Here is a 17,471-nt window from a genome sequence, read left to right on the forward strand (position 1 = left end):
GCATCAGCTCATTGACCTCGATCCTCTTGGCACTGTGCCCAGCCTAATTGTATTTGAAGATCAGATGGAAGACTCAAGTGGCTCAAATGTCTACAGAAGCAAGAAAACCCATTTAAACCAGGTAACAGATTAGTAGATTTTTACCTCTAGTTATATTTCTCATAGGCAAGTCAATTGTTTCCTTGCTGCTGGCCTTGATAACTATCCTTGGTGATTAGTAATAAATAAAACTGTTTGCATTTCTCAAATATGTTTGAGTTTCACGAGGCACATATTTCTAGGACAAGAGCCAAAACTAATCAACCCAGTCTTTGTAAAAGCAGCTGATGGAAGCATAATCCACAACTTTAATTAACATTGAGGCTTTGAAATGGAACACACAGAAGGAAAATTAATGAATTGGTTAATTTTGTCTTCCCTGTACCTTAATCATTCAATCTTTACCCAGAACACACCCCCCCCCCTGTGTGATATATATTCTTGTAAATTTTTTTATCACCACAAATGGAGAGATTTTTTCATCAACTGCTGATTTCATTTGTGCGTATAAAGCATTCAGTTACCATGCTAAGGAAAGTTAGGAGGCAGCCCAGACACTTGCTAAGCTGGCGTTCAAGGGTGACCTGCCCAAGCATCTCGAGGCTGCTGTCTTTGACTAAAACAGCCTGGCCTGGCTGCACTGCTGAAGCTGCCAAGAAAATAAACCAGGATTCCCGAAGGCTTTTCGAGCTGGAGTCACATTTGCAAATCTTGTTTGGAACAGGCTCTTGACAAAGATGGTTCCTCCCTGTGCTCCTACCGCTCTGGCTTGGTTCAGTGCAAGAGGGCTACCAGCAGTTTCCGGAAGTCCCCAGAGGTGTCCGAGCGAACCATGTCAGAGAGGGACTTCTGATACTTCTCTTGGAACTTAGCTTTTATGCCCTGAAGGTCAACCTGTAGGAGAGAAGACAAGAGCAATGGAGACAGCATTCACAGCGCGTTCACCATAAATGCAGCAGCACTATGCTAAGCATGTTATTCTCATTGGCTCATTTATGCCTCAAAACAACCTTTAGACGTGGGGGCTATTATTCATCCCGTTTTGTGGATGAGAAGGGGAAAACTTGAGTTCAGCTCCCCAAAGGCTGCAGAGGTGTCTATGTGTGTATATTCCAGTAAAACTTCATGGACACTACAACTTGAATTTCATATGATTTTTACATGTTGCAAAATATTACTTTTCTTTTGAAATTTATACAATTATTTAAAAATAACTCATTCTTAGGTAGCAGCCCTGGACAAAAGACAGAGATTTGACATGAAGCCTCTTTTCTTCTTGTACCCCGATCAGCAAGGGCATTGGTGCCAGTCAACAAAATTCAAATCCACTTGTAGGACTTACTTTGAATCTAATTCATTGGAAGCTTGAAAACCTAGGTGCTAGAAGTGGGGAGAGGACTCAAGAAAAACAAATTAAAAGATTGTTCTGCTCTCAAGACTTACAACCTAGGAAGGGAGCGAACACTTGTCATAGAAAAGACATAATTCCAGATGGAACATAGTGAGTCTCATAAAAGAAGCACAGCACTGTCTTTAAGGAGGAGCTTTGTTGCTTTTTTTTCCCTTAACTTTTTAATTTAAACTCTATCTTGCTTTCTAGGCAGACCTACAAGCCATCACTCAAGTTATGATTCTTTTGACTCCTGTCCCAACTAGAGAGCTGAACAAGAGGGAAAGATGAGAAGAGGAGAAGGTGGGTGAGTGAGGAATTGTTTGAAGTGGGTGCTGAGCAGCAGAGAGCTGGAGCAGGCAGGTGGTGTCTGTCTCCCTGCTCCCCTGGCTGGTGCACCGCTAGGCTGGGGGTGGGACAGAAAAGGGGGGCTGAGGGCACCCTGTGGCTCTGTTCTTGTACCATGATGCTTTGGGGGGGTTAATGGTTCTGGCTAACTATATCTGGCGAGAGAGAGAGAGAGAGAGAGAGGAAGAGAGAGAGATAGAAACATCAATGATGAGAGAGAATCATTGATCAGCTACCTCCTGCAGGCTGCAGGCCCCCTACTGGGAATTGGGCCTGCAACCCAGGCATGTGCCTTGACTGGGAATCGAACTGTGACCTCCTGGTTCATAGGTGGATGCTCAATCGTTGCGTAACACCAGCCAGGCAAGGGCTTGAATTGTTCTGAGGGCACGGTCCACATGTGGAGATGACCCAGGACACACGGTCAGTGCTGAGATGGCTGAGCATCTGGGCATGAACACTCCATGGCCCGTACTGGAGTGGACATGGGACCCTGAGGAGCCCTCCGGACCCATTGTTCCCCTGGGGTCTTGTAGAATCCCTGCCCTGCTCTCCGCCTGCCTGCTCCTTTGAGTGCCTCAAGACTTCGGTTGGGGGGTTAAGTTGCTAAGAGACAGAGAGACGGAGAAGACAGAGACCTGGAGAGGTAAGGGCAAGAGAGAGATTTGGAGCCATGGAGGAGAGAACGAGGACTGCTGGAGAGGGGCAGAGAGACAGAAGAAGGGGAAGAGGGAGGAGAGAGAAGCATGGACTTTAAGAGAAAAAGAAAACTATGAATAGGGGAGGAGGAGGAAGAGAAAGAGGGGGAGGAGAAATTCCAGGAATAGAAATAAAAACGAAAGAACAGTCTTGTTGCTAAGCTATACTTAAAAACAACAGGGTTAGATGTTAAGTATTATTTGTCAAAAGCTGTGGGCCAGCATTTGGGTTGGTATCCTTCCCCCTCCATTTAACAATTTTTTGAGGGAAGATGTCTGTGGTTTTCAAGTGCTCAGTTACACTTCATTCTCCAAGGCTTCTCCTACTGCAGCTGAAATGCATTTCCCTTTATTTTGTCATTTCTTCTGTGTGTGGCTCTATATTCCAAAGCCTTTGCTATGAATCCTGACAGCTGCTCCCTAGCTTTGGGTTACTCATCCCCCTGTCCTTTTCTCTGTCCCTCTCTTATCCTCATGCATTCTCAAGGGGTACAACATCATTCCTACCAGGGCAAAAAGTGGTTCTTACAGGGCAAAAAAATTCAATCTTTTTATGTAAAAGTACCTATAAATGGAGCATAAACAAGTATGCAGTGTACTTGTGGTTTTGACATTTCTTGACGGGGGGAAGGGGAGCACTTAGGAAAAAAATGGGTCCAAATTTAGTGGGGTGATTGATAATTTAAAAAAGGTTGAGAAATATTGTCTTGTATTGATGTGTTTCTTGTGCAAAATCGGGCTTCTGCACATTAAATAAAGGCCTAGCTCAGGAGTTAGGAAAGCGTTTGCTCATTGTCGGTGCTGCTGGGTGACGTAGGCCATCGCTAACCTTTCAGTGTCTCAGTTTTGCCTTCCATGAAATGGGACCGAGCCTAGCTGCACCGCCCAGAAGGGCTCCGCCGGGTCCCCTCAGCACACCACACGAGCTTTCTGGAGCCACAGATGACAGAAATGGAAGCGGCTGTCCTTATTGTATATTTACAAAAAGGGACAGGTTGAGGCATAGCACGAGGTCTTTCAGAGTCCGGAACACAAAGGATGTCTTTGTTTTACTTTTTCTGTAAATAGGCCCTTAGTAAAAATGATTTGTTGATGACATGATGGCAAAAAGAGAAGTCACAGCCTGCTACTTTGGAGTCGAGTGTGTCTTACCTCAGCCCTGGTCACAAAGATGTGAATTAGCGTCTCCTCATCGGTCCCCACACCCTTCATGGACTTGTACAGGCGCTCAGCAAAATAGCCCTCCTGGTCGCGGGCACACCTCACTGGCGGGTGAGGGAAAGGAGAACATGAGGCGGTCACATTTGGTTGAATAACATGGAAGGAACAGAGATGGCCCAGAGTGTCACTTGGAGGCAACTGGATTGTGAAGCAGATGTTAGAAAGGAGCGAACTCCATTCTGTTATATCATGGGATCTGGAAGATTCCCCAGGTCAGGGCACCTGAATGCTTCAACCAGAATCGAGTCAAAACCCCTCCCAACAAATAAGACACCCCCCCTCCCCCCCGCCCCCTGATCCCTGAAGACCCTTCGCTGGTAGAGGAATGCTTGGCCATGCTCAGGCTCTCCCTGCAAAGTTCATGCTTCTCACCAGCAGCAATAGCTTCCCATCTCAGTGAAATCTCTGACACTGGAGTTGGGTCCGGAGAGGAAACAGATGGACCGGCAACCTTGCTGTAACACAACTTCATGATGTTGGAGATTCCCTCGGTTGGCCTGCAGCCTACTTTCCTGTGCTAAACAACCTTCCTTCCCTTTGTTTTTCTTCCCTGGGTTTGTTCTGTGAGTCTCATCTCTGGATCTTTTCCAGGTTCTCCACTCTCCTCTTAGTTTGCGGTCTGGGATGTGGGCTTGATGAAATGTTCGATCTTGCCTACGGGTCACCTTCCTGGGATGCTGCTAGTTGCTCTCTCCTGGCCCTCTCCCTGCCCGCCAGCTTTGATCTGACCCACACGTTAATGAGGCATGGGTTTGACTCACCAAGTAGGAGAGAGGATGCACCTCTGGGGGAATCAGTCATTCTTTTCTCCCCTCCTCCCAGGCTCCTATAGGCCCTGACTGACTAACACTTTGGGGGAAATGAGCCATTTCCTCTTTAGGTTGTTGACCTAAACACTTCACGTTTTTTATGTTAGTGATTGATAACAAGTAATAACTTCAGCATACGCCTGTAATGCACAGCCTTCATATGTCCTTAATGGAAACTCTCGTTTTCTAGGTCATTGCCCATGTGTTGGATGCTTACAAGGAAGAGAGAGGAACGGGATTAGGGAAGCAAAGTCAAAGTTGGGGGTCTGTCTTCTACTTTTGTAGGACATATGTCAGCCATCAGAGTGTCGATCGACAAGAAAAACCCAGATCCAGGTGTCTGGCCTCTTTAGCCGGAGAACAATCTAAAAGCTACTGGATTGGTGGTGGTTGTGATCACAATCTCTTCCTAAAGACCATCTCCTGTGTGGTACTAACTGATGGTGACATGTCTGTCTGCCTAATGTCCACGTGCTCTACACGGGTGTCTTCTCCCCTGGCATCCCGTCTTCCTGGTGTTTTGGGGAGAAAATTCTCAGCTTTTCTTCTATAGATAATCTGTGCTTGGTAACAACCTCTGTCCTTAGCGGCAGCAGAGATCCCTCAGAAGTTTGGATGGGGCTTGCTAGGAAAGATATGGGAATTACGAGTGAAAGGCCAGGCAGCCCCCCTGCCCCCAAAGCTGCCTCCTGCTCCTTCTTATGTCACAGCAGATGTTCTCACACTCCAGGGAGCATAGGCGAGGCCCTCGGGGGTCCTGTCAAAGTGTAGCTTCCAGGCTCCGTTCCTGGAGGGTCTAAGTGGGTAGCCTGCAGTGGGCCCAGAAAACTGGATTTTCACACTGTCGGGGGAGTCATTTGGTCTCACAGCCCCTCCTCCTTGACTTTAGCCATAAACCGGCATCTATATGAGTTAGGTGGGAGTATGGGGTGAGAGGCCTGTCTAGAGAATATAGTCATGAAGCCATGTCTACTAGCGGTCTTTCCCGGCCGCTTTTATGCTTGCTACAATGGAGGACACCTACGTGCTGGTGTCATGCTCCCAACTACAGGGACTGAGTCTCTCCCTCCTCTGACATGCTCGCTCGGGCTGTGTTTGTATTTGTCATTGCTGTCGCCCACTCGGTTGATTTGTGTGCATCTGCCATGGACTGTAAGCTTCTTAAGAGCAGAATATGGACCGATCCCCACACCTAGCAGGACCCCTGGCCCAGGCAGGTGCTAAGCAAGTGTTAAAGAATTGAATGGTTTTAGTACCATTAATATTAATAAGGGTTCATTCATCAATAATTAATATTCATGAAGATTAATCTTACTCTTTTGACTGAAGGGGTGTTTTCCTGATTCTCTGCACTGTAAGCACAGGAAGGGTTTGGAGCCCCTTAGCTGGGCCATGAGTAAGTCTCTCCACTTACTTAAGACACGCGTTCTTTGAGTCCTAAGGACAGTTGACCATGTACATTCAGTAGAGGTCAGGGCTTTTAGGCCTTTGTACATCACAATAGAAATCCTGCTCATTTGAATGCGAAATGAGGATGGATTTTTAAAAAATCAATTGCTGACATTTAAAAAAATAGTGGCGGGGGGGGGGGGGAAAAGAAAAGAAAGAAAGAGGATAGAAGGACTGGCAGTTGGAGCACATTTTTTAACTTCCAGGGCTGCTTTCTCGGTTCTTCCTCTTCTTCTGGGGAAACACCTCTCCATTTCGTGTGCCATTTGGGATGGTGCCCTGGACTCCTTGCCACGGGAGTGTGGACAATGGACAATGCCTTCATTCCAGGGCTTGCAGAAAGGAAAACGGAGCCTGCCAGACACAGCCCCATGCCCATCTCTCTCTGCTATTTCCTGCCTCTGGGCTACCCCTGGAGAGAAGGTCCTGGTGCCTGCTTGGCACAGTCAAGATCTGGTCTCCCTCCCAACTCTTTCTTAACAGACCTCATTCAGTCCCAGTGTTGAAGGGAACCAAATGGAAAAAGACACCCTTGAGCCATCAGGCATGTGCAGCAACTTGTTCATGAGTCCAGAGCCTGGATGCTTTTTTGGGGGGTGAGGGTGTCGTATGAACTGCATACCGTTCCCTGACACTGAACAACGGTCCCAGGCTGTTGACAGATGCTCTCAGGGACCTGCAGTCTTAGTGGGACTGTCGTGAGTGCCCTGGCGTGTACCCAGATGGCCTCTTCAGGACAAAGGCCCTCAGTCCAAGTGTTGCCTGCTGGCTGCTCACAGCTGAGTGCCTTCCAAGGAATTGTCCTCCAAGGAGGGAGCAGCCTTGCCTAAGCTTGCAAATGCTCCTGGGTTGCCATCAGCCGGAGCATGATGTGGGGGCCCCCTTGCCTCCCCTTTGGACCTTCCAGCTTCAGGACTCCTTGGGGACCGTCAAAGCCCCTGTTGCAACTGCATCACCTCCATTCCCTCCCTTGCCCAGTGCTGCTTAGAGATGTTGTTCCCGGACTGCCCTATGAAAGCTTCCTGCGCACCAAGCTCCGTCCCCGAGTCTGTCTCCAGCAGCCCACCCTAAGCCAGGGACCCGCCGGGCTCTGCTTTACCGAGGGTTAAGTAGGCCTTCTGCAGATCGCCCGACGTCTCGGCTTCAATGGCCTCTTCGATGTCTTTACCGATGAGCTGGAGAGACAAAGTCCATCCATTAGTTCAGGTTTTGCTTTGGATGCACTTGGGGTTCTTCCTCCACAAAAGGCAGTAAGCTCTCCCAGATTTGGGGATGCGGCCTGAAGGAACTCCTGTCCTGCCTTTTGGTTTGCAGGGCTGACCATGAGTGGGGCTCTATGGCTGAGGAGTTAGTCCAGATTTGACCCCTAATGGATTTGAGCCCCGTCAGGGCCACACTCTGAGCCCCAGTTTCCTCCTCTGTAAAATCAGGGGATGGGAGAATAATGAACATGTATTGTACAGTATCAATAATTCTTTATGTTTATACACAGTACTGATTTCCTGTGTGTTTTTTAAAATCCCATTTCTAATTTTCTAGGAATTAGAAATTCTAATTTCTAGAAGGCTGTGGTTGTAATCATTTGACCCACACCTTCCTTGTCTCCTTTGTCCTGGGACTGGGGACTCGTCTCCTACAGTTGGGGTGAAATCCACGGGAAGAACTTGGTCTAATGTTTCTGATATTGTGGGGCTGCAGGGGCTAGAAGTGGGGGGGGGGGGTGGGCCGACCACATCAAAATGCCCCTTTCCTTCATTCTGGGGTGATTCCAAATGGTCCTATATTCACCACCAGCTCGCATATCGCTCTGCACAGCATTACATGTTCGGTCTCTTTCCAAATATTTACAGAAGCTGAAGTTCAGAGTAAAGTATGACTATGCTTAACCAAGTATCGCCTGGGCGGCTGGGCTGTTCAGGGCAGGCCGATAAAGAGAAAGAACTTTTTGTTGGGTTTGGGAAACATGTCTAAGCATTTGAAATACTGAAACATCTTTCCTAGAAATTATCTTCAGAGGATATGACACAATTGTGGTTCTATAAATAGTGGGGGCCCTGAGGACACGCCAGTGGAGTTTGTGGAGTTTATTCTGAAAACACAGGCAAACAAAATATTCTTTGTGATGCAAGCACCATGGATGTGGGGGGAGGAGGGCCCCCATTTAATGAAGCCCTTTGCTTGGTCTCTTCGTGGTTCGCACACCGAGAGGTCTGGCGTGTGTAAAGGATTGGAAGCCGACCCTGTTGGGGGCTTCCAGTCCCGTCCTTTCCTTAGCTGTCCCCAGCCTTTAGGGGGCTGATGTGGGAGCTGGTGTTTCGGGAGGGACGGGTATCACTTTCCCACGGATAGGGTTCTTGTTCTGTAGACTGAGCTTGTGTTTCAAGAGGACATTGTATTCATGCAGGTCTGTGTTCACTAAAAAAAAAAAAATCCTCACATGAAAACACTTTCTGTTTCTATTGCTAATGCTGGGCCAGGCAGTGCTTTTCCATTTTCTGTAGAAGCTTAGCCTACACAACAGATAAAAGCAGGAAAGCAGCGCCGTCCGGGGAGGCAGGAGATGGGTTCCCTTTGCCCGCCCTGGGCAATAATGCCGGGGTCTGCCACTCAGGGTCTCTTCGTAGCACAACTCCAGGGGGCGCTATTCACACAACACAATGAGAAGGCATTGCTCCTTCTTCCCTATGTACCTCCTGTTCCATACCCCTCCTGGTAGCTGCTAAGGCACCTCCAGGGGCTCCAGGGAACACACATGAAAATCAGTTGATGGGCCCAAGCAATTGGGACTCCCCTTTTCAGTGGCCAGCTTTTCACTTCCAGTTTAATTCTTAGGGGGCTCTTTGGACAGAGCCAGGTTTTCTGATCTTAGTACAAATCACATTGCGAGGGTGAATTCCAGACCAGCCTCAAAGGCTTCTAGTTAACCAGGTAGGGAGATTTTTTTAGAAAAATAGGGATTTAAACCATTTCCTCCAAATTGACAGTGAGCCCACAGCAGAACCCTATAAAATGGCTTTAGCTACAGCCGTGAAAGGGCTAGACTCTGGAATGGGCTTAGGAACACGTAAAAGGGAGGGGAGAAATGGCGAGGGCTTCGCGAGCTTGGGCTGTGGGTATGAGCACCTACAATTTATACTGAGCCCTGTTTGGGGAGCTTACTTTGGCTTTATCACTCCATGTACCGTTCATATTTGGTAGACGGAGGACTGTAACGACCCTGCACGATGCAGCAGAGTTGGGGAGCCTCTGTTGCTTGGGCTGGGATTTCTGAGAGCATCTGTACGTAAGATTCAAGTTTAGAGGCAAAGGATAAAAACCGGAGTTTTTGTGCCAAAAATTACAATTCAACGCTATGCCACAGAATCTGCTCCAGCGACCGGATGCTAGCATCTTGGTGCGTTTAGCCAGAGACCATGAGGAACGTATGGAACGCTGGTCTTAAGATCAGGGTGAACATAAGGGTGAAATCAAGGGTACAGGGCAAGATGAATTACGTTCCAGGAAGGTCTGTGGCGTAGATGAATAGGTGGCATTTTTGAACTGGTTTCATGTAAAGAATCAACAGATCAATAGACTATCCTATTGTCCATTGAAGTTGAGGCTCTGGTTTTTAACATTGTTGCTTCACATACAACAGGGGGCCTCCTCACAGTTTCTCAGGTTCATTGAGCACCTATTGCATGCCAGGGACTACGTGGTTTACTTGTGTTAATTCATGTAACCGTTACTAACCAAATGAAGTAGGTACTATTATCATCTCTACTTTATGGTTGGGGAAATTGAGGCACAGAACCCTTAATAACTTGCTAAGGTCATACATCTGATAGCACAGAGCAGATTTCTTAAACTTGAATATGCATCAGAATCTGGAAATTTATTAAAATACAGACCGTAAGCCTCTGACCCTAGAGAATCTGACTTAGTAGGGTAAGGGTGGGGACTGAGAATTCTTATTTTTAACAAGTTTTCAAGTAGGTTTGATGCTTTTGTTTCAGGATTAATATTGGTAGAGAGTAGCCTTACTCAGGTACTTAGTTTACACAACACACACACACACACACACACACACACACACACACACATGCTTGCTCGCATGTATGTGTCTTTACAGTCATTGGCAATGACAGCCATCCCAGAACCTCCATCCACGGCCCCAGTCGTGTGGGAAGAAGGTCGAGGTCACAGAGAAGGTTTTCAGCTCAGTCTACACAGCTCCAGGCCTAGAGGCCCTGGGAGTGTGGGGTCAGCTGCCTTTGATCATGTCTCTGGGCACGATTTGAAAGCAGAGGGCCCTCAAGGCTTATATACAGTGATGATAAAATTCTGAAGCTTTATTGTCTTTCCATCTGCTGGCAACACATAGGAAACACTATTTCGAGTGAGGAGCAGCCAGCTCCAGCCGAGGTAGGAGCTCGGACTGGGGAATCTTGGAGTTCTCATCCACTTTCTGCTACCGACTTGCTGTGTGGTCCCTGATAAGTTACAGATGGCTCCTTACTCACAACAGCCTTTCCTTGTCCAGCAGTCATGGGCAACAATGGCTGTTCAGCCTACATTATAGTTACGTTATTGTTGTGAAATTGAAATGAGATACAGGGCACAGAAGTGCTTTGAATAGTTAAAAGCACTCCACAAATATAAAATTGGAGACCAAAAAACTTCTGATACTCCCCAAGAGGCTTCTTGCAATTAAAGACCGGTGTTTAGGGAAAGACTCTCCATTAAGTGCCTAAAATACTTGTAGCTACTTCACTTTTTTTGGCTTAAACTTATCATTAGATTAAAAAATTAATTGTGTAAAAGTAATGTATACACATTTCTTCAGGAGTGTACCTCTGAGGTATATCACATCCATCTTGGGAGTGGTAAGCACTTAAGTTAGAATGATAATAAGAGCAAAGGTCTGTATGCTTACTGCTTGCCAGGTGCCGTCCTGAGCCTTTTATGTTTGTCCTTTTAGCTCACGAATTAACCCCCTGAAGGTGTACTGGTGAGGATCATGGCTCCTGCTTTACAAATGAGGATGGAGAGGGTAGGTCCCATGCCAGTTGTAGATCCAGGATCGAACCTGTGTGCTCTGATTCTCGGGCTTTGCTCCTGAACTTGACACTTCTCTGCTTTCCTAGCCTCCCTTATAAAGCAGTGTTTCCCCAACTTGGCATGGCCCTTGGAGCTGGACGATTCTTTGTTGTAGGGGACTGTCCTATGCATTAAGATGTGTAGCAGCATCCTGGCCTTGACCCACTAGATGCCAGTAGCACACAGTGTGACAACCCCAAATGTTTCCAGACATTATCAAATATCCCTGCGGGGGGAGGTGGGGGGCGGGCAACATGACCCCTGATTGAGAACCCCTGTTGTAAAACAACTCCCCAGACCCCAGTTCCATATTCCAGATTGTGGCTTCTCTTAGAAATAACTTAAGACTCGGTTTCAATGTGAACTCCTTGCCCTGGTGCTTGATCACTCACAATTTGGTAGGCTTGAAAGGTGGCCCGTAGCTGCTTGTAGCTCCTCTTGGCCAGGACTTCATTGAAGGCAAGTTCGTCAGTGCCCCAGCGGCCCTCCCCTGCCTCCGGAGTCAAACACAAACATTTCATAAAAGCCTTTTGCAAAAAGACTGAATAGACAGTGTTGGGACCAGGAAATGATAAAATATACTTTGAATAGAAGCCAAATTGATTGACTAAACACTTTAAATTTCTAACCCATGAGTATACTTCACTTAATGGTTTATATTTATTTATACCCCCTCCCCCCTCCTACCTGGTTACAAAATGGATCTGAGGTGGTTAACCCCCGAGTATAAGAATAGGAATAATTCCTTTAGGTTCATGATGACTGTAAATATAAAATAATATTTTAAAGATCATACATATTTTCTGAGTAACTCCCATGTGCATGAAATAAAGAAACGTTTGTTGGAAATAAGGCTAATACATTTTTAGAAAGATGTTGCTGAGACTGGCACGCCTGCCCACTTACATCATACAGCTCTTTGGCATCCTGACCAGCTAGATCTTTGTCCACATCATCTCCTTCATCACGATTAGCCTAGAAAAATCGACACGTTGTTATGAACTTGAGTTCCTGCCTGACCACAGAAAACAAAAAGGGGAAAAAGGGGTGGTTTCAGAGGGGTAGCCTGGAGAGTCAGCCTGGTGAAGCGCTGCTCTTTGCTGCCATCTTTTGGGCACAACTGAGTAGTTTCAGGACAACACTTGTTTGTTTTTTCTTTCTTTCTTTCCTTTTTTTTTTTTTTGTAGGAATCAGGTCACTCATAAACCCACTGACCTCTTAAGCAGGCTGAAAGCAACCTCACAGTGTCCCCTAAGGTCAGTCTATTGGAAAGCTAACAGTCTTCCTGTCAAATTATCAAAGTTCACCTACTAGGGACCCAGTCCTGAAGAACCCTGAAGGTTGGCTATGGAAGGTCTTGAAGTCTAACCTAAATCCTTTGTGGCAGGGAATTCTAAGATGACCCTAGTGGCCCTCACCCTTAGATAATCCCTTTCCCTCGACTGTGGGCGAGATGTGTGACTATAATGAGATAGCACTCCTGTGATTATGCTGTGTTAACATGGCAAAGGGGATGTTTACAGATGTGATTAAGATCCCTAATCAGTTGAGATTATCAAAAGGGATAGTGTTCTGGTGGGTCTGACCCAATCAGGTGAGTTCTTAAAAGGTCAGAGATGGAAGAAGTCAGAGAGATGAGCTCCTGCAGGCCTGGAGAAAACAACTTTGAACTGTCTGTGGGGGCACATGACAAGGACTGCAGATGGCCGCAAGGAGCTGACAGTGGTCTCTGGTTGACAGCTACCAAGAAAACAGGGACATCAGTCCTACAGCCACAAGGAGCTGAAACCTGCCAAGCTTCAGTAAGCTTGGAAGAGGATCCAGTGGCCCTGGCCTGACACCAGGGTCTCAGCCTGGAGAGACCCTGAGTAACGGACTCTGCTAACCTTAACAGGATTCCTGACCTGCAAAAGTGGGGAGATGGTAGATCCGTGTTGTTTTGAGTTGCTGAGTTGTGGTGATTTGTTATACAGCAGGAGAACACTTACACACTTCCTACCACAGTCCGTCTATCCACATTGAGAGGGCTGAGCAGAGGAAATGCTCAGAACTCATAAGAGGGATGTGTCAATGAGATATAGATGCTGTCTGGCTGGAGGCCTGGCTGGGAGCTGTGTCCTTGCAGGGCCAACTCGGAAAGCCCCACTTTCCTGGCCAAGCTCCCTGCAGTGGTTCTTACAGGGAGACAGAGTTGTGTTGTGAAAAGGGCCCTTCTTGGGGTCAGATGGTCTGGTTCTGGCTCCTGGGCTGGGTCTTACTCTGTGTAAACCTGGGCAGGTTACCCATCCTCTCCGAGCTTGACTTTCCTCATTGACAAAAGGAGGTGGTGAGGCTCAGTGAGATAACTCAGCAACTTTCAACCTTCTTCACCTCATGGCACATAAACCTATTTCTAAAACTCTGCAGCACTCCGAAAAATGTATTTTTTGCCTATCTGACAAAAAAGGTATAATTTTGATTCATGTACACCAGATGGCTATGGTTGTGCTGGCTGTTGTCATTTTTTTATTTGACAATCTAAGGGAAAAGAGCTCAGTGCCCCTGACTAAATAGTCCGATATTGCGTGTTTTAAAAGTTCTTGCAGTGGACCCATTGAAAATACCTGAGGTACTCATTAACAAAAAGGGATTGTGAACTGCAAATCACTAGAGTATTATTGTGGGGAAAATCCCAATTGAATAATTTCACAATAGCCGATCTGACAGCCTGGGTTGATGATCCCTGGGTAACATTTTTACTAAAAGAAGGAGATGTTTACTGAATACATGGCCTTTTCCCGTCATGGTACCATGTTGCCCAGGGCCGTTTCCCAACCTCATACAGCTCAGGAGACCTCTTCGCTCTTACCTGTAGCAGGGACACCAGAATTTTTTTTAGGTTTCCACTCGTGTCATCTTTGACATCTGATTCAAGGCTCCTGTCAAATACTTTTGAAGAGGAAAAAAGGAAGGAAGAAGCAGAGGATTTAGTTTCCCAGGCATTTTGAAAGGAACATTCTTTATCTGAAATCAGACAAAAGGTTACTTACACCTTTGGTAGGCCTCTTTGATGGCGATGATTTCCTAGAAAAGGTAGTAAAAAAAAAAAATCAGTGCTCCGAGGTGGGTTAATGGATAAGATACAGAGACACACACAGAGCGAAGAGTCCGGCACTGGTCTCTGGACACAGGATGCTTCCAAAGAGGGCCAACCTATGGGTCAAAGCCTAGGCCTGGAGCAGATCCCGGGAGGTATGAGGGGGCCCCTTCCATGCAAACATTCCAAACACACAAGTAACATATACGAACATTCTTCTTAGTTCTAGAAAGGGTTATAGCTAAGCTAGTGTCTTTCATTACCTCCTCACCACCCTTCACTCCTCCAACCCCACCCAGGTAGCCAGTGTTGGAAGTTCAGTGCATATCTTTGCAAATAATCTTCTTTGCCTTTGTCTATAGATGTATGTGCTACTGAGAATATATAGAATCATTTTGTGTATGTGTTTTAAAAGTGGAATACTGAACATATTGTGCTTTAAGTTATTTTTCTTTCACTCAATAATATATGGTGGAGATCCAGCTATGCTTATACAGTTACCCAATGTTTTTAAATGGACGTAAAAGGTTCCTTCCTGCGATAAACCACAGTTTGTTTGGCCAGCCTCCAGCTGGTGGACATTTAAGTTGTTCCTGATTGTTCCCTACTTCAAACAAGGCTTTATTCGGTAGACAATTTGCTGTGTGCAGGAGTATGAGTTTGTGTACAGGGTGTGTCCTGGGACAATTGCTTTATATTTCAATGGCTGGTGCCAGGGGATCCACTCAGGCGCTGCCTCAGTTTACACTTGAACCAGCAGTGTGTAGCAGGCCTTTCTGCACAGTAACACCTGCAGGCTGTTTAAAATGAAAGTCAGCATGCAGTGATGGGTGGTGGTGGGGGTAGGTGGACAATAGCAATGAGAAGCCTGGCTCCTGTGCTTTTGTGGGTGGGAGGGGAGGTAGATGGGGGTGGGGACCACTTGTGTCTAAGCAGCTCCCTTCCGTTTCTCTCCTTCTCAGCCACAACTTGGATCTGCCTGAACCCGGGGCCTGCTCTCTCTCTCTCTCTCTCTCTCTGCTTTCTTCTTTTTACTGTCAGACCTACATGATTGACAATAGGGGGCTTTGCTTGTTTTTTTGAGACCAGGACCCGAAAGGAACTAGGCTGAGAGGGAACAGCATATGGTCAAGTAGGATTAGGAAAATACTCATCAAAGTAACCTCCGGCCAAGGCAGGCTGCCGAGTGTCCTGATCTTGGACGCTCGAGGGGACTGTGGTGCTTCTGCAGAGGGGGAGACCATTGAGGAGGGAAAGTTGTGTGACCGTTGGGCTGAACGGATGCCACTGCCCTTTGCTAACCCTCCTCTAAGGCACAATTTTAAATGGAAACTCCCAGAAATGGAGGGTTTTCATTATCTCGTGGGAAGTAAGGAAGTCCAGGCAAGCTCCGGAGAGGGTTTTACAGCTGTGGTTTGGAGCATGGTGGCGCTTCTGGAACTCGGTCAGACAGCCCAGGCCCGGCAGAAGCCACCAGCTCAGGGTCGTGGGCACACAAGGCTTAAAGGGCCTTTTAGTGGCAAAGCACTGTTGCTTCCTGCTCCAACCACTGCTTCTGGTTCCTACCCGGAGGCCTCACGAATGTTGGGATTTTCTGGCATTTTCTTGCTGGGCCTCCCCAGTTTACTGTGATGGGTAGTTGTGGAAGATGGGGCGGGGGGTCTCCAAATAATGATTTTAGACCCTCTTTACCCTTGTGGCTTCTGGAACTTAAGATGAATGGGCTTCCCCTGGGGCCTTAGCAAATGCTCTTTTCAGCTGCTGGAATGTGGCATGTGCCCAGGGGACCAGGGGAGAGGGCTGCAGATGGAAAGACACAGAAACCTCCAGAGAGGTGCTGGCAGCCTGGGATCCCCCTGCACCACCCACCTCTCCGTCTCCGTATGGTCCCTTCTGTGCTCCCTGCTGGGTGAGAGCCATGCACGGGGCGGCTGCCCACACATGCGTGGACTGCTTATGGCAGGATTCATTCCAGAGGACCTACGAAGTTGGACTGGGAGGGAGGAAGCAGAGCCTTTCCTGCTGCATATAAAACTGGGCATCTGTTTGGAAAAACAAAGGCTGCCCTGGTGCAGCTTTTCTGGAAGCATCTATTATGTCAAGCCAGTGGCAGTAACCCCAAGACTGACAGCCAGAGGACTGAAGAGGCATCTCTCCTGCATGGGCCAAGTGGACGCATTTCTGCCCGGAGACTTGCTCACCCAAGGGTGCAGTGTCCCTTCTGCCTGCTGCTGCCCTCTCCGAGGGGTGTGTGGATGCTCCCTCGGGCTGGGGCCGAGGGCTTGGCTGGGACTAACCTTATTGGTTCTTGTGCACAGGACCTCGATGAGCATTGCCTCATCCGTGCCCAGACCCTTCATGGCCTTCTGCAGCTGCCGGGCATCGTACTCGCTGGGGCGGTCCAGCAGCGCCAAGGCTGTCTTCTTGAAATGCCCGCTCAGTTCACTCTCCAGCACCTCCTGCAGGTCCTGTCGGGAGACATCGGAAGCCCTGGCTTTGAATGGTCTGGGAGGAGAGGGGCAGGGGTCTGCTCTCCCACCACATGACCTCGGGTCCACAAGAAACCTGCCATGGGCACTCGAGGGGTGATCAAAACAGGAGCTCTATGGACACAAGTGACCTGCTCTGGGGGACAGTGGTCACCCTGACTACCCACCCTTTTCCCCCAGGACTGGCAGAGGGGCAGAGAGAAGATTCCCTGCTCGGGTCTGGAGGCCACAAAGGTGAATCACAATAACAAGCAGCATTTGCAGAATGTTTTGGGGGTTCAGAGGGCTTTCTCACTGATCCCCAAAATGGCCCTGGCAGGGGATGTATGAACATTACTCCCATTTACTGACCTCAGAAAGATGAAGGACTCACCCCCAGACACTCAGCCAGAAAGGACTAAAATACAGGCTTGTAATTTCTAGGGGGAGCGGGTCATTTGTCCCCCAAATGGGAATGGTTGAGAGTGAAAAGGGGCCCTGTGGATAATTCCAGAAGAAAAGAGGACTAAACAGGGACCTTCTTGGGCAAACCGGATGTATGGTCACTCTGGTTTCCTTGTGAAATCCTGGAAGGAACACTTAGTTGATGTCTGGATTATCAGATCAACTGTCATGGTATCACAGTACTTGTGTTCGAGTCACCCTTATTTTACTTAATAATGCCACATTCTCGTAACTTTTATTATAGTATATAGTTATAATTGTTCCATTTTATTATCAGTTATTGTCGTTTCTCTCTTCCTGTGCCTCATCTATAAATTAAACTTTAGCATAGATGTGTATGGATGGGGAAAAAACAGAATATATTAGGGTTTGGTACTATCTGCAGATTCAGGCATCCTCTGAAGATCGTGGAATGTGCCCTCTGTGGCT

The 17,471-nt window shown here is 47.5% G+C and overlaps 1 protein-coding gene across 1 annotated transcript in view; it reads right to left on the reverse strand.

The window, feature by feature from the left end:
* Nucleotides 1–346: 346 nt before the first annotated feature.
* The window catches only part of ANXA13 (annexin A13), a 40,850-nt gene continuing 23,725 nt past the window's right edge, over nucleotides 347–17,471 (reverse strand). Inside the window, exons 5-12 of the mRNA XM_008143287.3 lie at nucleotides 16,407–16,577; nucleotides 14,063–14,096; nucleotides 13,882–13,961; nucleotides 11,940–12,008; nucleotides 11,426–11,527; nucleotides 7,054–7,129; nucleotides 3,628–3,740; nucleotides 347–933 (exon numbers count right to left, since the gene is read on the reverse strand). Of these exons, the coding sequence (XP_008141509.2) occupies nucleotides 814–933; nucleotides 3,628–3,740; nucleotides 7,054–7,129; nucleotides 11,426–11,527; nucleotides 11,940–12,008; nucleotides 13,882–13,961; nucleotides 14,063–14,096; nucleotides 16,407–16,577 (765 nt within the window). The 3' untranslated portion in view covers nucleotides 347–813. The remainder of the gene's footprint in view (nucleotides 934–3,627; nucleotides 3,741–7,053; nucleotides 7,130–11,425; nucleotides 11,528–11,939; nucleotides 12,009–13,881; nucleotides 13,962–14,062; nucleotides 14,097–16,406; nucleotides 16,578–17,471) is intronic.

The sequence above is a fragment of the Eptesicus fuscus genome, chromosome 19 (genome assembly GCF_027574615.1).
Source record: "Eptesicus fuscus isolate TK198812 chromosome 19, DD_ASM_mEF_20220401, whole genome shotgun sequence".
In the NCBI taxonomy this organism is placed as follows: Eukaryota; Metazoa; Chordata; class Mammalia; order Chiroptera; family Vespertilionidae; genus Eptesicus; species Eptesicus fuscus.